This window comes from Penicillium malachiteum, assembly GCF_028827825.1.
Source record: "Penicillium malachiteum strain IBT 17515 chromosome Unknown utg000005l:1.0-9002435.0:326005.0-9005861.0, whole genome shotgun sequence".
In the NCBI taxonomy this organism is placed as follows: domain Eukaryota; kingdom Fungi; phylum Ascomycota; class Eurotiomycetes; order Eurotiales; family Aspergillaceae; genus Penicillium; species Penicillium malachiteum.
The window spans coordinates 1,449,996-1,470,542 of NW_026643099.1; the positions used below are offsets into that span (position 1 = coordinate 1,449,996).

The 20,547-nt window shown below is 47.2% G+C and overlaps 8 protein-coding genes across 8 annotated transcripts; 4 read left to right on the forward strand and 4 right to left on the reverse strand.

The window, feature by feature from the left end:
• Positions 1–923: 923 nt before the first annotated feature.
• On the reverse strand, positions 924–2,551 carry N7483_010579 (KilA-N domain-containing protein; the record flags this gene model as incomplete). Its single annotated transcript, XM_057094006.1, has 5 exons — positions 924–948; positions 1,000–1,867; positions 1,926–2,088; positions 2,158–2,366; positions 2,491–2,551. The coding sequence occupies 5 exons, from the start codon at positions 2,549–2,551 to the stop codon at positions 924–926; spliced, it is 1,326 nt and encodes a 441-aa protein (XP_056939977.1).
• Positions 2,552–4,442: 1,891 nt separating this feature from the next.
• Positions 4,443–6,404, forward strand: N7483_010580 (ankyrin repeat domain-containing protein; the record flags this gene model as incomplete). Its single annotated transcript, XM_057094007.1, has 2 exons — positions 4,443–4,783; positions 4,838–6,404. The coding sequence occupies 2 exons, from the start codon at positions 4,443–4,445 to the stop codon at positions 6,402–6,404; spliced, it is 1,908 nt and encodes a 635-aa protein (XP_056939978.1).
• Positions 6,405–7,533: 1,129 nt separating this feature from the next.
• N7483_010581 (RHO protein GDP dissociation inhibitor) lies at positions 7,534–8,361 on the forward strand (the record flags this gene model as incomplete). Its single annotated transcript, XM_057094008.1, has 3 exons — positions 7,534–7,621; positions 7,751–8,119; positions 8,231–8,361. 3 exons carry the CDS (start codon positions 7,534–7,536, stop codon positions 8,359–8,361), a joined length of 588 nt encoding a protein of 195 aa, XP_056939979.1.
• Positions 8,362–8,821: 460 nt separating this feature from the next.
• N7483_010582 (serine/threonine-protein phosphatase) lies at positions 8,822–9,975 on the reverse strand (the record flags this gene model as incomplete). Its single annotated transcript, XM_057094009.1, has 3 exons — positions 8,822–9,531; positions 9,642–9,875; positions 9,960–9,975. 3 exons carry the CDS (start codon positions 9,973–9,975, stop codon positions 8,822–8,824), a joined length of 960 nt encoding a protein of 319 aa, XP_056939980.1.
• Positions 9,976–10,728: 753 nt separating this feature from the next.
• Positions 10,729–13,363, reverse strand: N7483_010583 (AP-3 complex subunit beta; the record flags this gene model as incomplete). The annotated part of the gene is made up of 3 exons (XM_057094010.1): positions 10,729–13,035; positions 13,116–13,273; positions 13,351–13,363. 3 exons carry the CDS (start codon positions 13,361–13,363, stop codon positions 10,729–10,731), a joined length of 2,478 nt encoding a protein of 825 aa, XP_056939981.1.
• A 318-nt stretch (positions 13,364–13,681) lies between these two features.
• N7483_010584 (uncharacterized protein) lies at positions 13,682–14,332 on the forward strand (the record flags this gene model as incomplete). The annotated part of the gene is made up of 1 exon (XM_057094011.1): positions 13,682–14,332. One exon carries the CDS (start codon positions 13,682–13,684, stop codon positions 14,330–14,332), a length of 651 nt encoding a protein of 216 aa, XP_056939982.1.
• A 145-nt stretch (positions 14,333–14,477) lies between these two features.
• Positions 14,478–16,053, reverse strand: nuf2 (kinetochore-associated Ndc80 complex subunit NUF2; the record flags this gene model as incomplete). The annotated part of the gene is made up of 4 exons (XM_057094012.1): positions 14,478–14,591; positions 14,645–15,559; positions 15,627–15,887; positions 15,958–16,053. 4 exons carry the CDS (start codon positions 16,051–16,053, stop codon positions 14,478–14,480), a joined length of 1,386 nt encoding a protein of 461 aa, XP_056939983.1.
• A 284-nt stretch (positions 16,054–16,337) lies between these two features.
• Positions 16,338–20,435, forward strand: N7483_010586 (translation initiation factor eIF2B subunit alpha; the record flags this gene model as incomplete). Its single annotated transcript, XM_057094013.1, has 3 exons — positions 16,338–16,387; positions 16,442–17,417; positions 20,229–20,435. The coding sequence occupies 3 exons, from the start codon at positions 16,338–16,340 to the stop codon at positions 20,433–20,435; spliced, it is 1,233 nt and encodes a 410-aa protein (XP_056939984.1).
• Between the last annotated feature and the right edge of the window lie 112 nt (positions 20,436–20,547).

A 20,547-nucleotide genomic window follows, 5' to 3' on the forward strand; every position in this document is an offset into this window, starting at 1 on the left:
TCTACCTATCATTACAGTGCGATCTCTGAGATCAGAACATTCATTCGTGTGGATCTTAAAGCATGGGGCATCTTTTGGATTTCATAGAAGAAGAAACCTCTAGTATGCGATTTGAGAATTGGTCGAAGGAACCAGATGAGGCGTTCACTCCCGATGATTTAAAGATCTCGGAGCATCACTTGTCATCGAGGTAGGCATGTCAGAGTCTTCCAACCAGCTCATCATTGATGCCCGTGATTTGCTCCTGAATTCTCCAAATATTCTTGAAGTGATGACAATAGACGTAAATGTGAATGGTCGAGAAATTGTAGTTCATTGCTGGGGTCGAACACCGGCATGCAGAATCACTCGATCGGGACAAAACGCGATCATGGAAATTGAGAGGATTGAGATTTGGGTGGATGATATTCGACAAGTTCATACTACAGGCGATAGTATGGTGATCCCTTGGAGGACACTCGCAAGAAGACCACCGACCCAAGGCGAACATGATATCATTATCACGAAAACCAGAATGGAGCGTTTGATAAGACGTGTTTTTAACATGCCGAGATGACGAATTCATATATCTGATGCCATTAACCATTACTAGCTTTGATTCTGAACAAATTGAATTATCCATTGCTATCGACATCTGGTGCCAAAATAAAAGAAATATATTTATCATAACGACAAGGGGGGGAAGGGCAAGGGGAAGATTTATTTTGCGGGGTTCGTAGGTGCCCGGCTCGTAATAGGAAGAGAATGGCAGGCCATCCATTCATAGAACAGCGATACAGAAAGTTCAAAAGCAAAGCGGCGTGGGGAATCCGAACAAAGATATTCTGAGCCAGCATGTTGATATAAGAGGCTAGAGTGGGAGAATATGGGAGAGAAGTAAATCAGCTGGGCGTTGTTGCCCAGTGGAAAGTCGAAAATCCTTCTCAGAGGAAGTAAGGAATTGAAGCACTAAGTAATGTTAGTAATGATCTTATCAATCAGAGGATTTTTGATACATACGCAAGGGCAAAAGCTGCAGAGACGCCAAAAAGCGCTCGGTTACGAACGCGCTCACGCTTGAGCTTCTCTTCCAAAACCTTGGCCTTCTTCGCCCGCTGGGCGGCTTCGGCCTCGGTCTCTTCGTCATCGTCCTCCTCGGGCTTCCGCTTCTTTGTGATCGTGACAGATGGATCTGCGGGAACGCCATCGGCTGCTTGGGTCTTGATAGCATCCTCCACCATCTCTTTGGCCTTGGCAATCATATCTTCTGTTTCCTTGGCCGAGGGAACCTCGGGCAGAAGGATGGGCATATCGAGGGAGATAGTCGTTTGAGCAACTTCAGGTTCCACAATGGGGGTCTTTTCAATGACAAGTTCAGACGCCGAAGTATCCTTCTGTTTCTTCTCTGCCTTCTCTTCACTCTTGTCTTCCTTTGTCTGCTCCGTCTCCTCTTCGGTCTCCGGAACAACCTTCTTAGGCTTGCGGCCTCTCTTCTTCTCTGGCGAGGCAACAGTCTTCACTTCGGTTTCCTCCACAGTCTCAATAATGTCGTTCACTGACTCAGTTTCCACAGCTGAGGCTGTCACCTCCAGAGCCTTCTGCAGGCTATCATTGGCAGCACTTGTTGAAGGAGTGCTGGGGACTTCTTTTAAGCGGGGCTGCCGAGACTTGCGAGGGGAAACAGACTTCTTGATAGGGGAAGTCTTGCTGGGAGAAACCGAGCGACGGCTACGGCCACGGGCGAGTGAGGGCTCCTCGCCTGGCAACTCGAACTTGGGTGGAGGGGTAATCTGCTTCTTTGCACTGGCGGGGCTCTGTACAATATCGGCAGGATCTAACAAAGCACGGACCCAGTCGTACATCTGATATTCCCTGGACAGCTCGAGAGCTAGGAACTACAATTAGTAAATGTGGAGCATACACTACAGCCAATCCTCTAGACGTACCGAACAGGGGAGAAATCCAAACGTTGCCCGCAACCTCTTCCTGGCTTGTGTGCTCACGGGCCTTCAGGTATTCTCTCTCAGTGCGCTCCTCTTCCACCTTAGCCCATGGGAAGGCAATCTTGAACATGCCAGTTGCGCTGACGAATCCATCCTTGCTCCTTCGCTATAAATCCAGACCGGACATATGATTAGAGTACTGATAGGCTGACCTAGGCGCAAAGAGGGGTCTTACCATCAAGAAGTAAGTCTCAGGATGCTGTTGAGAGTTGTGTGATGGGAAAATCTCGGATCCTTTCAGGTCCTTGGGCAATGGAGCCCGGAGGTGAGCATACTCGAACAGGCCCAGGTTCTCAGGCTTAGTCGCATTAGAGGTTCCAATTTGGGTAGGCTTGACAAAGAGGTTGGTCTTTCCAAGACGACGGCGCGCAAGCAGCTCCTCATCTACACGATAAAAAAAAGGGATGTTAGCGATCAAAGTGAGCAGAAGTTGAATGTAAAACAGAAACAGTCGCGGTAAGCGCGGTCGCGCGACAATACGCCGATACGCGTTTTTATTCTCACGTACAAACAGGAGCAACGTCGGCCAAGATCAACGGGTTGTTCTTTTTTGGTAGAGATCGCGACATGTTGGCGGAGGATTATTGCGATATTAGGAGTTGAAGAGGTTTGCGAACGATATGCGCCCACGGCCACGTAGCAGGCGCGTTCGGAAGAAAGGAAAAAAAGGCTCGGATGATAGAACCGAGATTGAAATAAATATCCTGAACAGGAGAAACCCAAGCGTGTTGGAATAATCCAATAAGCACGCGCGAGTAGAACAAATAGAATATAAATCAAAGGGCCACGAGATAAAGATTAATGAAGTGCGAACAATCAGGGGAGGGAAAGCCCGTCGCGGTGACTCGACTGTTACTGTACTGACCTTTCTTTTTCCGGCCTGGACCGGTATTGATTTCGTATGTGGATGGTAATTGAGTAATTCTATTGGACAGTCCATATAGCTCGTAGTTTCAAGAATACGGTAATATTTCTCAAATGTTGGGACCCAATATACCCCGTGACCCGCGCATTCCTCCCGCTTTTTCCTTCAAATTTCATCTTAAATGTGGTTCAACATGGAGTATTATAGATCGTTCTCACTAGGTCATTTTTTGTCATTTTTCTTGTTTCATCATTCTCTGATATTATCTAGAACTCACTTTCTATTCAACAGCCTGAGGTTATTATACTTCAACACATATCAATTCATCCTTTTGGATTCTTCAAGTTCAATCCTGAAATTTGACCACATGGCAACTCCTCTGTTCTGTCTAGATAGCAATTTGAGATATCTCACATGCCATGAATCGTGGAATATGACATGTCGGGTTATCATGAGTGTTGTATCAACTGCATGAACGCCCACAGAGTCCAGCGACTAGGTGCATGTAATGGATTTTGCCACATCATTGGGACCCCACTTGTCTCTCGTTATCTCACCCCGCGAATAGGTTCCCAAAGAGGTTAAATTGCCAACCAAGACCGGGGTAATGAATGTGCTGACAAGTCTATTTGATGTTCACTGAGACATATTCTCTGGATTTTCTGAATTCAATGACTCTGACCTTCGCTTGTCAGTATTTGTAGAATAGAAGCGCCACTATGAACCTTAGACTGACCCGTGTTCTTGATATTTCCAAATTAGGAAATGTCAAGAATGGGATGCAAACAAGTGCAAACAGCCACGAGACAGAAATAGATCAATACATATGGATTGAACGTGCCCATCATCCCTTGACAATCAGACTCGGAGAGCAAATTCAGGTTCTTGGAAAGGCTGTTAATCCCTTGAATGCCACGTTTCATTGTGCATGCTATGCGGATGAACCTTGAACTTCCTGGACGCCTTGTCGCCTTGTCGCGCATACATCTGACTCGGAGTCCTTACCCAAGATGACACAATCCTTGGACTCGGAATGGCTTGAGATCAATTCATTTTTGATGGATTCTTCCTTTTACTATATATAAACATCCTAAAGTAACGCTAAGTCCTATTCGCACCTCGCAAAGGCTATACGTGGTTGCCGAGCTCCACTACGGGATGTACATACCAGTTGACATCCCATGGTTCCTCCCGAGTCGGCAGTTCCTCTTAGGTCTGTTCAATCCCAAGACTCCATATAGCATCATCACTAACATACTTCAAATTTTGCCTTCAAGTTTCAAAATTCACAATAAATATCTTGAATGACAAGACCCTTTTCGATGGGAAGATACCAAGGGATTTATAGAGAAACTAAAATATGGCATTTCTTCGCCCCAGACCGACAGCTTGGGGGCCGGATGATATGATGTCAAAACTGGATGTACAAAATAGGAAACAAAGAATAACTGGGCAAGCCCATTCTCAGCCCCAGCCCCATCCTTCCCGTATGAGGCCAACCATGCTTCTTATAAGCTCCACTCACTCCCTACCCATGGCAGCCCTTGCTGCCCGGAGGGTTCATCATTTATTCTATAGTCGTGGTTTCAAAAGTCATGTCTACCAGTGAGCCAATGGAACAAATCGCAGCTCTCAAGCAGTCAACAATCTCTCTCCAGCAAAGTGCTGAAGAGTCAGGGCTAACTTGTCACGCAAAGGAGGAGCTTCACCAACTGCTCAGTGCGGTTTGCCTTTCTGAGCGACACTTGGAGGATCTGAAAAGTACGGAACCCGATATACAGAAGAAGTTAAAAGTCTATTTGTCTATTCTGGTGGACTTGGAAAAGATTCAGAGGTCTACAGGGGTAGTGGAAAAAGAGGATCTTATTGAAGATATACGCGCTCTTCTATCTGATGTGACCTTTGGTTTGAACATCATGAATGCCCATATCACAATGTATGTTGTCTGAGTTCCGAGTCCCAGATCCTGTTCTAACACAATATTATACAGATCATCACAAAACAGCTTAAACCTAATGCTCAGAGACTACATCATCGAGATCGCCACCAAAAGACGGGACGGAAACGTTCTCTCAGACGTTTTCAAAGCAGCCTCATCAGTCGAAATGGACAAGGCCTGGAGTAAACTGCAGAATGAGCTTGAGGACTTTGGAATGTCACAAGAACAGTCTGAGGAGGAGCAGGGCTTTATCCTCATGACTCTTCGAAAGGCGGCCCTTGAGACTAAACTCCTTGGAGATGTTGTGAAGCCATGCGAGGAAGAGATCCCCGAAGCACCATCACCAACAACTTTCACCAACTCTTCGAACGCAGATGGAAGCGCCTCGTCAATTTATTCAAGGAGCTCGACTGAGTCTTTTACCGAAAGTGTCGAAAGGGTTTCACTTAAGAATTACCACAGCCCAATTCCCGTGGAGACTGGGGTGAAAGCTAAGCGTCGCCTCACGTTGCAAACATTCGGTCTGAGTGGCTTCTCAGAACCCAGTGAATCCATCCTAGCTCTCGGTGACTTCAACCCCAAACCCAGGAAAATTGCTCCAGTTATTGAGATTTCCGGTTCTCTCCATACATCTGATGGGACAAGGCCGGCCGGGAAATCCAAGCTCAGCAAGTCTATCCAGGAATTCTCAGACCGAAAGAGCAGAGGGCGATCTGCGTCAGAAGGGAATGGGTTCGTGGACCCTTCCACGCCAGTACCACTGGTAGTAACGGAAGTGACAGCAACTACGAAAGGCAAAAAACCCAAACCAGGACTGATGAGTCGGATGAAGTTCAAGATGCTGAACAACAAGGAAGAGTTCTGCACATTGATTCAATCAGGTGACATTGAGCAAGTCCGATCAGTACTCGACAAGGGAGCTAGCGCAAATCCTGAAAACGTTCAGGGGCAGACAGGTCTCATTATAGCTGTTGCAAATAACCATAAGGAGGTCGCCAAACTTCTATTGGAGCGCGGTGCCAGAATCGATGCAGTGGCTGAGGATGGTGATACCGCACTCTCGATGGCTACATCTCTAGGGCATGAAAGTATCACGAAGATGCTCCTACGAAATGGTGCAAATCCCAATGCTGCTTCATTTTACGGGAAAACTGCCCTCTCACAGGCTGCTACGGCCGACAATTTGACTCTGACACATCTACTCTTGGACTATGGCGCGGACCCGAACTCATGCACTTCAACTGGCGAGATACCTCTTGCCTATGCCGCTGCTCATGGTCATTTTGAGATTGCGCAGTTACTTTTGAGCAGAGGATCGCTTGCGGATGAAGTTGGCCTCGGCGGCCACACACCTCTTTTCAGAGCCGTCGAGAACGGTAGCCTTCGCATGGTAGAATTACTACTGGAGAAAGGCGCAGATCCGCATAAAAGAAGCCGCAATAATACTCCACTGAAATTCGCCATTCGAGAGTGCAAACAGGAAATCCTTTCCTTATTCATTCGCCATGGATTTTACAACACAGGCTATCGCAAAAACATGAACAGACGTGCCAGCCGGTCTGGTATAGTCCTGAGCCTAGCCAATGTCTCTGCTGAAATAATGCCAGCTATTGTTTGAACACGGAGGATATTTTAATGATGGGGGAGTTTAAATCGAGCTTTGGAGTGTCTTGGTGGTTGTTTGAGATTTTGAATCTTAATTCCATGTGTATAGGTGGAGCTGGTCTTCACAACGGTGTTGATAGATTATTGAGTCTTTCTGGGGGGATGGAGTCTCGGTCATCCAATTTTATAATTCTCCTACTACTTATCAGGCCTTTCCTCAAACATTCCCTATCATTGTCAGTTCGTAGATGGTGCCAATGGTGCCACTATTCGAATAAGAATCCTTGTTCTCACTCCGAGTCCATAATAGAGCTGCCGTAGCACTAATAGCAAGACCAGTTGACTCGATAAATGATAACATTCTCTAGACATTCATAGTAATGAGCATCCATTTAAAGCACATAACTTCTTATTCCAGATGTCTCCACATGTGTTCCAGGATTCTCAAGCCCTAGAGTCCCACGGGATGTTTCATTTTGTCCCCATATCATAATATTGACTCAACACCCTCCTAATCTACTATACCCCACGTTGCTGTTACATCAACACCAGCAAACTGCAGGAAACCGTCCATTCCATTAAACATAGTCGTATCGAAGATTCTCATGATCCACGAGGATTTTCATTTTCTGCAAGTAAGTGGGGACAATTGACTCAAGTCCCAATCACTCTTTCAAGAATCGGTCTGCCTCGGCGGGGCCTAGATTTGCCTCTAGAGCCTTACTAGTCCGTGTCTCTTCATACAACGGGGATCACTACAAGCCATCTATAGAGTAAAGTGATTGCTATTGTAAATCAATATAGATCAATCATGGCAGCTTTTCTCGGGTATGCACAAATATATGCAGGACAGATCTGTTTACTATCTGTAAGGAACACAAGAAGTCCATGTCAAAATGTCAAAGAGAAATCCGAATAGCCTCGCGCCCACCGCCTTTCCAACCCCACTAAGGAGTCAGGAGACAAAGTGGGATGTGAGCAACTTGGTTTCCCCCCTTTTCTTCTCTTGACCTTTTTTTTTCTCTTCCCTGACTCTCAGACTCGCAAGTTCCTTCCATCTCTTCCCCGTCACTCAATTCCACTTCATCCCCATTCCCCGACCAGATCAGATCTCAACGGTTCCCCGCTTCATCCAATTCAAAATGGCTGACCACGACGATCTCGCCACCACCAAGACCGAGGGCTTCAAGGTCGGTGAGAAGAAGACCATGGACCAGTACAATGAGCTCGGTAAGTGTTTCTCAACCCATACCCTCATATCCCGAGCCTGTTATACCTCATCGTGCTATGTTTACCCCATACTCCCTCCAAAACAATAACAACAATATCCATACTAATACCATCTTCCTCGCCCCACAGATAAGGATGATGAAGCCATGGTCCGCTGGAAGGCCTCTTTGGGCCTCAATGCCGGCGCCCCCATCGCCCAGCCCGGCGATCCTAAGTGTCTCATCAAATCTCTCTCTCTCAAGGCTCAGGGCCGTGAGGATGTGACAATCGACTGCTCCACTCCTGAATCCCTGGCTGCTCTTAAGGACAAGCCTTTCACTATCAAGGAGGGATGCAAGTTCCACATCCAGGTCGTTTTCCAGGTTCACCACGAGGTCTTGAGTGGCCTGAAGTACTTGCAGGTTGTCAAGCGTAAGGGTATCCGTGTCAGCAAGGATCAGGAGATGTTGGGTAGCTATGCACCCAACACTACAGAGAAGCCTCTGTACAGCAAGGAATGTGAGTATACATTGAAATTCGCCCCCACCCAATTCACCTCCACGCACGCACACAAAGTCAGCGGAGACCTGTGAATTCTATGTACAATGGCTAACTTGTGTAACTCAACAGTCAACGAGGAAGAGGCTCCCTCTGGTATGCTCGCCCGTGCTACCTACCATGCTGTTTCCAAGTTCGTCGACGATGATGACCACACCCACCTGCTGTTCGAGTGGTCGTTCATCATCGCCAAAGACTGGTAAATGAATTGAGACTCTCTTGGACTGTTTTCGTTTGAACTTCTTTGAGCGGCCCCATTCTTTATTCCAAGCGTGACGAATTTCCTTTCACATGAAAAGCTGTAGAGATGATCTTGTTTTGGTCCTGGCACTGTGTGGTCTATTGAGCCTCTGATCTTCTCTTCTTGACTTTTTCTTGATTTACTCTCTTGTTCTTTTTATCTTCTAGGAAGGCCCCAGGTGGATCTTTCTGTTTTGCTTCTTAGCTTCTATTTTGTTCGAGTCAATGTCTGCTGATGTGGATATCTTCCCACCTGCACGTAAGATGTGAGATGACCAATTCAATGCTTGAATGTGCAGCTCGTATTTTTTATGCCCACCAACCCCAACGCCTGTATGGTGCAGTAGATACTAGACACAAATAAAAAAAAAAAAAGGAAAGAAACAAAGATGGGAGTCGAACACATTATAAACATCAGGGGTATCACAAAAAATAATCGATCACTGGCTGGGAGTCCCTGTTCTGTTGAGCTTGCTGCTCACTCCTGTGCACATCGTTCTCAGGTGCTGCGTCGAAAATATTAAAGAAGCGCTCCATGTTATCGCTGACCTCCAGCACACTGGCCAAGTTTCCACAGCGATAACAGTAATTCGGAGCACTCCAAACTGTACTGAGACGATCATCGAATAAGATCTGGTATCCCTCGTTGCATAGCTGATGAGCCCGTAGAATGTGGGACATGCTATTGACCTCGAGAAACTTTCTGACAACCTGCGCTCCAAAAGTATACCCCGCTCCACGTGGAGATAAGGAGAATTCATCCCGTTCCGGATCAGGGTCAGACCAGACCAAATCAGCCATAGGCCCTTCGTGGGGGATCTCACGGAACCGGTCAATAATCTTGATCTGGTCCAAGGAGTGGATCGACGGAGAAAGACCACCATGTACACAGAAGATCTCGTCGTTTATTACCACGCTTAGTGTGAGGTAGTCGAACATGTCGGTAAAGTAGTGCCATACATTGGCGTTTCCATACTTGCGGGCACATTCGGTGTAGAAGCCATAGGACTGGGTGACGCCGCGAGATTCGTGGTTACCGCGGATCAGATGGACTCGGTGAGGGTATCGTAACTTGAGGCAGACGAGTAGGGAAATCGTTTCCACGCTGAATAGACCACGATCAACATAGTCGCCTATAAATGCCTAACGTTAGTCAACTTCTTCCTTTTCAGAGGAAATATAATCCCATTTGCTCCCATAAGATCTGATTGAGCCACGTTTGTTTTAGATAGCATTAACTTACCGAGGAAAAGATAGTTTGTGTCTGGGCAGAATCCACCAATGCGGAAGATCTCTAGCAAATCGAAGAATTGTCCATGGATATCTCCCACAACCGTAACAGGTGCCTTGATGTGAACAACATTGCTCTCCTTCATCAACAGCTCTTTCGTCTTGGCGCATACAGCTTCTATTACCGGTTCGGCGAGGAGTTCTTTTCGATAGAGGCGCTCAATGCACTCATCAAGGTCGATACTGGCTACATGACTGTCAGCTCGCTCCACCGTATGACGCACCCGAGGCTTAAAGACAGTGTCCTAGGCTAGGATCGAGTAGAACTAACTTGGAAGGCCAGGCATTTTGACTGGAATAAATTGTGTATGTGGGAAGGAGCGGATGACCCCTGGCGCAAAGGGGCACAGAAATTGAGCAGATTGTTGCTGGTGTTCGCTAGACCGAACTCGGGACTGAAGGGAGTGCGGGAACGCGGGGAGTAATGTTCACGGTGGAGAAAGATGTCTTCACAGAGACAATAAATATTGAGGTCAAATGAGGTCAAATTATGAGTGAAAGACAAGAGGCAAATGGTGCACTGAAGGCATCATGACAAGATAAATCGGCACTGCATTGATAATGCTTCCAAGGTTCAAAGTTGAACCAGATCCCGGCCTTTTCTAACCCGGGAAACCACCGTGGGGATGGACGCCTTGATGCACACCGCTTTTACCACGTGTGTACCTGGCACGTGACACATCTCCAATTATAGGCGGTGAGTCGGAGCGGGGAAATGATTTTCCTTTATGCATAGTATACACTCCGGGAGTATAAGTTGCAACTGGGCAGCGGTGTTTGAATTGGAAAGAGAGAAGGCGGTCACCTGCTCACGGTAGTAAAGTGAAACTTGAACATTGAAGGGCCATGTGTTGGTACTATATAGTAGTAATCCTTTATCTACATTCTAATTAAAGAACTTCTAGCTTGAGGAAATGACAGTGTCCAGTTAAGCTTGAGTTACTCAATCAAGTAGTGTTTCCAGTTTCAGTTCTAAAGTTCAAATTCTATTTGACAGATCCAATCAGATTGAGGGAATATACACGGGCTTTGGAGCTTGACTAATGAAGTAACTGCCGCGCCTCTGTATGAACTGCTTCACTCTCAGAATCAGTTTCATCCTCTTCGCTTTCTTCTTCAGAACCCTCCTCAGACTCCTCTTCAGAGCCTTCTTCCTCAGAGTCAGTTTCCTCCTCTGAATCAGTCTCCTCTTCTTCAGTTTCAGACTCTGTCTCCTCCTCTTCTTCCTCAAGCCACTGATCCAAAGTTTTCTTACCACCACCAGGTGCAACTGGACCATTATGGCGTCGCGGAGGTACAGCAGCCTGGTGTTCACGGAGGGCCTTATCCAACTTCTCTCCAGCAGTCATTGAACTTTGAGTGATTGTACTCTCCGGCTTGACGTCCTCGGTACGAAGACTAGGGTTAGGCTCTTGACCCGCCTCTACCCACTCTGGCAGTTTAGTATAACCCCGAAGACCATGGAAGCCAGCTTCCGGGCCTACAATCAGAGTCGCAGTTCCAATGAGAAGATCTTTGCGAGTTTCAGATGGACTAGGAGCATGCGGAACAGGCTTAGGAGCCAAGAGCAACAGGTTGGCGAGTTGAGTTGAAGATGGGGTGGCGAGAAGTGACTTGTAAAGACGAGCACGATCACGAAGATCGTATGAAGTGTCGTAACGTGCGAGAAGAAGGATGTAACGCCAAAGTAGAGTAATTCGGTCCTCTCCCTTGGTACCAAGTTCCTCTGTAGCTGCATCATTTTCAGTGGCATGATCTGCGTCCTGCTGATCTTCGGCTTGGTCGTCTGTCCATTCGTTATGAATGTTCTGTTCGGAGTTGACGGGTGGTTCGGGTAAAGCTGCAATGTTGAGATCTTCAACAGATTCCTGCGTCTGATTCTGCAATAGATGTTGGAGGTATACTTTAGCACCTAGTAACACAATTTGTTGCTTGACAACTTCAGGCTCATCGGCAAAGCCCTTGATCAAGATACGGAGAACGTCCGGGGCAATATTGTTACCCGGATCCATAGCTGCAAACTCTCCTACCAACCAAATGATTGTGGCTCTTGCGTCAGCATTGGTTGTTGTTCCAAGGTATGTAACGAGTTGAATAACAGTTTGCTTGTGAGCGGGTGGATCCTGTTGAATCAAATGTCGAATGACAGTCAGAGACTCAGAAACAAGATTTCCATCAAGACTGGAAACCTGTCCAAGTAAAATGCGTAGACAGATTTCTGCTGTAGCAGCATCGCCTTGTGCGCATCGTCCAATTGCTCGTACACTTTCTCGAACCAATTCAGGGTCTGCGCCCTTGGAGAAACTCTCCAACTCGCTAATGATAACACCTTTCCAGTGTTGTCCGCAATGAGGAAATACGATTGTAAGAATCTCAAGCTTCAAGCGCCAGATATGCGGAGGATCATTTGCATGAACGAGAAAACGCGCAATATATCGTGTGAACGGTTTCGGGTCCCTCAATGCGACGACAACAATATTATACAGTGCAATCAGCTGCATATCCTGGGGGCTCCGAAGAAGTGCGACTAGAGGTCCCACGGCTGCAGTAAGATACTCAGTGGGTGCTAGATAAACAAAGCATCGAACGACGCTGACAATGACAGCCGAGTTCCTGCTTTGCAGCAAGAGCTTGCAAGCCCGAAGAAGCAACTCCAGATCAGGGTCAACTAGTGGAACTTCATACTCTTCTCCATCATTCTGGGAGTTAGATTCATCTTGGCCTTCATCATCATCGTAGAACGCTTTGGTCACCGCCCGCTTGACCTTTTGCACCCGATGCGGAAAGCACTTGCGTGCATAGATCGTCAAGAGACGCAAGGTGGATAGTTGACTCCATTCGTCCATGTCCACAAGCTTCTTAACCAAACTGCGATAGTGTTTATGAACCAAGTCAATCTGCTCTGGGCAAACCTCCAAAAATGCAGCAACGGCAGGGCCGACAACAAAGTACTGAGCGTCTCCAAGCAGAGTCTCAATGTATCCAATCAGCTGGGGTAGCGTGCTTGGGTCTAGACGATAGCACTTGGGGATAGCCAAGGCGGCTGCTTTCCGCACATGTGGGCTCATATCGCCGCATCCGCGCTTGATAGCCAGCGATACGATCTGACTGATAACCGGCACTCTGATGCCTGACATTGTTCGTAGAGCCATTGCTCGCACCTGTGGGTTTTGCTCTGTCAGGGACTTCTGAATCGCGTTGATGGATAACAGGGCCAGATCTGGTTCTGCCTCTGCATGATGAACCAGGTAAATGTAAACCAGCTTCTTAACTTCGAGATTGGCGCTAGCGGCGTTCTTTACCACGGCAGAGAAGAAGGGATGGGAAGGTTCGGATCTATACATCAACTGAAAATAATGATAAATAGAATGATCGAGTTAGCCACTGGGTCAACTTGTTCAGGCCGGGCAATATGATGCCATCATACCGAGATAACCTTCCGCATGCCGTCCAAGACCTCTCGCTCATGGCGACTATCCAGGAGCTTTTTAATTTGAGCGACATTATATGTACGGGAAGATGAATCTGTTCTCGCGATTCTGTTACTCGCGGCGGATTGGGCAGCCTCCAGGGTGAGCTCTCGAGCTATGCGCACATTGGTCCCGTGGTCAGTACCATTCGAACCAGAAAAGCGCCGGGATCATGAGGGAAATAGTACTTACCTGTTTCCAGCATCGAGGATATTCTGGAGATTGTCTCCATCTTCAAACCAGCCTCTGAGGTGCCCTATCTCAGATGTGCAGGAATTGGCTGGGAGTGTTAAGGGTGGGGGAAGGAAAGGCGGAGGAGGAGCATGACCTCCGCGGGAGAGTTGGTACGCGGTTATCTCAGCTTCTCCAATATCCAGCTATGTACTATGACTCCACCTCATCAAACTCCCGAATCCCAGTAAACATGGAATTTTCACGAAGCATGTGGAATTAAAACATGCCGCTACTACGTTAGATGAAATACCTAGTGCGGTGGCCTTCGAAAAACAACTGATAACACGTCATGGGCCCGACCAGAACAGTGGTTTCCTGTCATTTGGTAACCGATCTGATACAACAATTGCTTGACACCGGTGCTTACACCAATTTGGTTGTCTGTGGTACTCGATCTGAGTTTCTAGTCCAATTATCTGCGGCTATTCACTCACAGGAACCCATTCCGAAGGCTCCATCGCGCCATGATCTACTCACCAAAACCATTGGTCTTCTTGCACAGTCAAGCAAGATTCGGCTTACATTTTGCCCATCTTTGGAAAGTCTCAGAGCTCATCTGGCCACGCAATCCTCCGATCATGATGCAATTGGAGAAACGAAAGGTGGAAGTCGACTCTCGTTGCTTGCAATTTTAGATGCTGTGGCCTTACATGGTACAACTATGGAATTCGCAGCACAAGGACTCTCGCGAACATTTGCCGCTGCTGTTGAAACAGCCAGTCGAGCAAACGTGGATCTCCTACTTTGCGAATGCGACAATGCTATGAACCCTTCTAGTGCCGACTGGGGAGGAAGATTGTGGGATACGCAAGTTCCTTTATTGAATGGATCACTACGGATTCGCAGCGAAGAAGGCAATTGGGGTGGACGTGGTGTCTCTATTAAACAGGTTGCTCAACGCTGGTTTATGTTTCAAGCTGATCAAGAGACGGCTTGTTAGAGAGATTGTGGACATTGATGACAGTGAAAAATACAATCAAACGGTCCGCGATATGATGAACTCCATGAAATGAATCTGTACCCGGGTATCCTAGAGCCGCCCGCTGAACTCCTGAATCCACATAAAAGCAATAAAATGACAAAGCTCACAGAGACTTATCCATCTCTGTGATGTAAAGCTTGATATGGGACTCCAGCTTGAGATACTGATCGTGGGCTGATTGAATCTCACTCTCAATATTTTCTTTAAGATCAACCATCTACATTTGATTAGCATGGTTCCATAGACCACTCAAGTTTCTTGGAAACATACCTTTTTCTCAGTCTGTTCAATTCGAATCCGCCTTCGCTCCATATCACTTTGCTTTTCCGCACGCTCTTCGCGAAGTTGTCTCTGAACATTTCGAAGCTCCTCCATTCTGGACTGCGCAGCCTCTGCTTTCTCTTGGGCATTCTTGCGAAGTTGATCGATTCGTTCATTCCATCGCGCCAGTTGTCGTTGTAGTAGCTTTTCTGTTTGCTCAACCTCTCGCACGCTGGCACCTCTGTCCGAAATGGCCTCCTTGTTCCGGGCGGCACGAGATTCCTCCTCGTCTTCTTTTTGTAGCTCAGTAGAGATATCTTCCAGAAGCTTGACACATCCTTGGACATCGTTAGAAACAACAGTAAAGGTATCCGAAGAAGTCTGCAATGCTCGGGCCCGCTTCTCCATCCCATCGATCTGAGCTTTCTCGCGCATAAGACTTTCCGCCAGCTCGGTCAATGATGACTGCAAGGTGGCCGGAGACTCGAGAACATAAGGTCGCAGTTTTTCCGCCTCCTGTCGGCTTCGAACGGTCCTCTCCGTCTTTTCTTCCAGCTGTTGTTGTCTTCGCGCTCGGTCATTTTTCACACGGTCAAGGGTCTCCGCCACTCGTGACTGCTCACGTCCCAGTTCCAAGAGCCGCGCTTTCAGTTCGTCATTCCGCGCCACTTTTTCGCGTACCTGCACTTCATTTATCTGTTGTTCTCGTCGCATCTCAGCCAGGCGGTGTTCCATCTCTTGGTTCTCTGCGAATAGCTCATCGATGCGCGTTTTGGTTTTCTCGGTTTTATTGAAGTGTTCGTCTATTACGGGGGTTTGGGATTCGCGGAATCGAACAAAATTGATCAGATAAGAGAAAATCTTCACCAGTCGATCGTGGGTCGGTTTTGTAAGATCGGTAAAGGTGAAATCGTTGACACCACACTGTACACAGCATAATTAGTTCTGAGCGCATGGAGTGTATATTAGGAGACGCGATCAGTAGACGCACCTCTGATAGCAGTCTTCGAATGCTTATGAAGAATCCCATGAGGTTGCGAGTGTCATTGGGGACAATATCCGGGTAGTCACCACAGATTTCCTCCGCTGCTGCGTGCATTCCTGGCTCTACAGTCTCGCGGGTGACATTCATCAAAAGCTCCGCGAACCATTCAAAAACCATCTGGATCTGTTGCGGGTTTGGCTTTGCGAGGTCTGCCGTATTAAAAGGAATTCCGATATCGTTGATGCATCCCGCGATCTCTTTGTCGGGCTGGGACAACAGTTAGTAGGGTTTCTCGTGGCATCGTCATTATCTCTGTCAATTCCAATGGGCAACTAACCAGGCGCATAAGTGCGTCATTGTCGTCTTCCTTCTTGCGCCCTCGATTATGCTGTTGCTGGGTGCCAGCCATGCTCATGCGGTTATTGTATGACATTGTGGTCGCGCACTTATCGCCAGTAGCCTTCTTTATCTAGCGACCAGCTCGAGAAAAACAAAACTGCAACGAGTTACCTAGGCAGTGTAGGTGGTAAGTTGTTATGGCTCGACCGGATTGTTTACATTGAAGCCCGCACGATAACCCACATTGGGTTTAGCGCGCCGCTGGAGGGGCAGCGAAGAACAAACAGGACAAACATGAGCACAAAGAAATCATGACTCTTCCAGCTTCAGTACATTCGTCCTCGGCTCTACAAAAGAAAGAAACCAGAATCATACACTATGGCGACGACCTCTGAGAGCACGGCGACAGCCGGTGCAAAGCCATTTGAGTAAGCACGACAGCTATAGTACTCGATCAAACCCAGAACTAATCCTTAGCGCAGTATTGTCGCAACATACAATGAGCTCCTGCGCTCCGATCCCGATCTTACCATGCCCATTGCCGCCATTGAAGCTTTGGTCCTTCTTCTCACACATGAACCCTCATCCACAATCTCCGAGACCCTTGATCTTCTCGCAAAGTCAACCGCCCACCTGAAAAAAGCCATCCCTAACCCAATCGGTCTCTCCGCCGGAACGGATCTCTTCCAACGATACCTGATCACCACATTACAACGACCGGGCCAGCTGGGTCCCGCTGGAGATTTCAAGGCTATCCGAACACATTTGTTATCAAACGGTCGACTGTTTATTCGCCGTGCTAAGGAGAGTCGAGAGAAGATCGCCGCCTTTGGCCGTGGATTCATCCGTGATGGTTGCACAGTACTTACAAATGGTGGATCACGAGCTGTAGCATCGCTACTACAAAAAGCTGCTGATGAGGAGGGAGGTCCTTCGGCTGTCCGTTTCAATGTCATTTACGTTTTGTCATCGATCAGCAAGGATATCGAGGGTCCCTCTGGGGAACCTGAGGGTATGGAGACCGTGCGCGCTTTGAGAGCGAAGGGTGTGCCTGTTTCGACGATCCCCGAGTCGGCAGTCGCATATGCACTTGGAAAGGCTGATATGGTTATTGTGGGAGCTGAGGGTGTCGTAGAGAACGGAGGTATCGTGTCTCGCATGGGCACTTACCAGATTGGTATTCTTGCCAAGGCTATTGGAAAGCCTTTCTACGTCGTCGCTGAGAGCCACAAGTTCGTTCGTCTCTACCCTCTGGGTCAGTATGACCTTCCTATTGAGCAGCGTGTTGTCGAGTTCAAGACCGAGGAGGATATTGCGCAACAAAGCGCACAGCAAAAATCGGTCCAGTCTGATGCGGACCGCCCGGTGGAGTTGCCGTTGGAAGACTCAGTTGATTTCACTCCGCCCCATCTTATTTCAGCCCTGATCACTGACAGTGGTGTTTTGACGCCAAGTGCTGTTAGTGAGGAGCTGATTAAGATCTGGTTTTAGATATGCTGAGTTGGAGGGCGGAGGTACTGTACTGAGATACCTCTACACTCTAGATCTGACTTCAATACTTTACGAATGAGACGATAGGTTCAGTGATAACTGCTCTGTGATCTGGTGCCTCTTCTTCCTACTGGCCAGTTTCTTGGCCAAGGGGAGTTCATGGGAGGATTCCAGTTGACAAAATTGGCGCTTGCCATGTCTACGATTATGTCACGCTTACTGTCTCGAAAGGTCATGATGAGCAAAATCAAAGCACTTGAATAGACAAAAATGCAAAAATTTCAAGCAATTCTTTAGGCAAAATGGGACATGGTATCAAATAACAACAGCCGAACAAAATGGTCGTGATCATCAGTCATTATGAGCATTTCAATGTAGTTGAACCAGCCAACACAGACATCCACATGTCTGAACGATGTAGGATCCAATTTTGAAATGTTCGTGCATCTTCAAAGTTTCTCATAAGCGTTTCGTGAAGCCAGCTTCAAGTTGTGTTGGGTGGCGTAGATAAATCCTGGCATATATAAAGTGCAAGTATGTAAGTCCGGTCGAAGGCTCGAATGCTTAACTTGGACACTCAAGGTCTCGCTTAGAACCCAATATTTGGGACTTCTGAATCCATATTTCCAACCATCGATGCGTAGTTGCGGTTTGACATCTGCAATAGGTATCTGTAGTTGAGGGCATAATCATACTTCAAGCTCAACATTTTGCTTTGTCGTCTTTTTCATGCTATGTTTTACATTACCATCATGTCCATTACACGAACATTGATTTCCTAGCATGTATACCTCGAAATTGAACTTACAAATGTACCTAGGCAAACGAATGTGGTACTCGAAATGGAACATCTGGAAGATACAAGCAATGCTCCAGAGTGTGGAACATAAGCCATCACGTCGTTATCCGGTTTGATAGTAAGGGCATTTGTGTTTGCGTCGTAGCTAGGGCATAGAGGAGCAAGTATCCGACGGCTACAAAGATCAAAAGTGGTCCCATGGCTTAATCCTCTCCAAAAGTCGGTGTACCCAGTGTGGATGTAGACGAGGACTAGCGGGACAATGTTACAAAGAGACTCGGAGGCCGGAGGACAGCACTCGGGAATAAATGGAATCAGAAGTATCAAGATGCTGGGGATTCCCAGTCTGAGATATCTTTTAAAGAGTAAGATAATTTCAGCTTCTTTGTAGAAGATGTGAAGGAGAAGAGAATCGAGGCTTAGAAACGAGGGATTTCTCATCCTGCTTGTGACGTCCATCTAGCATAAAAAGGATTTCCAACCCAACCAGACCGAAGACTCAAGACACAGGGCTGAATTCATCTCCGAATTATTCCATCCAATACGAATCGATAATGATTCAGTCATCCGGCCATTAAAAACGCATACCGAGTGCAATAAGTGCAGCAATGCGGGGTTCCCACCGTCACATCGATCAGGTAAAGAATTCTCCCAGACCGTCTTTTGACCCAAGAGTTTTCTTTTCCTCGTTGCGCCTCTGAACCTTGAAAATGAAGTTTCCTCTTTCTATTGAACTCTTTTGTGGATCAGATGATCGCTGTAAGAAAATGCTTGGCTTTAAAGAAGGTGCACATGTGGGGGGGACTTTGGTGCCGTCAATCAGGGTCTAGGGCTTCGTTTAAATGAGACATGCAGGGATCTGGGGTGTCGGCATGAGATCGTATTCTGAGGTTTTCTATATTATTGTACATGCAGATAAGTGGTAACATTTGAAAATTCTGAGTAGTACTCGTACTTGATCGGTATCCTTCCGATGTGTAGCCTCAACCTGCTCTCTCAAACGTTATTTAGATGAAAAGTGACCTTCAATATGGAGATAACCTCGCCACTGGCAGTACAGGCAGTACAGTTAGCATTTCAACCTTCGGAGGTTAGAATTATTGTATAGCCTCAAATCTTAGTACAGTCGTGGAATGATATGACCTGTGGAGTAGTATATGGCTCCGTAAGATCCCATGCATGTACACACATGGCTTCGCGGATCTCGGGGACTGCACGGATCGGATTCTACTACTCCACAAGTATAGACATCCGTTAAGTATAGAGAGATCCAAGATGAGGTAAAAAACAGAACTGTACTCTCAACTGTCAATGTTAGTGCAACGAGATGATCTTATATCATTACTCTATTCAAAGTCTTGCAAGATTATAACCTGGAACCCTCCGGTAAAGCTCGCACATGTTTCTTGGCCATGTCCTCAGAATAAACTCCATCCCACTAAAATAGATATAGGAACTTCAAGCCAGGATGACCCTTCCCCAGCCTCCCCAAACCACCTCCAGATGACAGTTCCCAACTCGAACCAGATAAACCAGTGTATACCCTCGGATCCAACCACCTGAACATGGCCCCACCATTTCAACCCCGCTCACCCGTTCCTGATCCTGAATCAAGTCGAACCTCATCGATCGAACATTCGTTCAAGTTCATCATCCCAGGAGTTTCTGATTCTATATTAGTGGCTGGATAAAAGAATCCGTCTTCCCTTGGCACATGTGCAAACCACCCCAAAACAAACAATTTCCAAGATTCAAGTACTGAAATCCAGCCACTTGACTTTCATTCGTCGTAAATTATCAAGTGGCAATACATCATAATCACTGGCAAAGGTTCCACACACCCAACAACCAGAACCGAAGAAAGAGCATTGGAAGTTCAAGTTCAAGTTCAAGTTACAACACAGCACCACAAGCCCCAAAAGGCAAATTCTCGTCATCTTTTTGGGCCCCAGTACTTGCATATGGACACCCAATCCAAGAAAATGACCAACCTCTCATCCGAATCCCAGAAGCTCCACCAAGCCCCTCTCGACTCACCGTCTTCACCCCGATGCTCTCCGGATACCCACAGCCACAGTCCTGGATCATGGTCACTGAAGAGACTGCTAAGTGGACACAGTAGCCGCAGATATCGCGTCTTGGAGCGGGAGCCGAATCGGCTGCGAAAACGTGTCAGTTCCTCATAGCCGTCTGCATCCGGACGAATGATCGTGCTGGGTAGTGAGAGGGATTCTTATCGGGACGGTGTGATGGGCTCAAAGGATCAGTCAGAAACTGATGCTGGGAGGAAGTGAGACT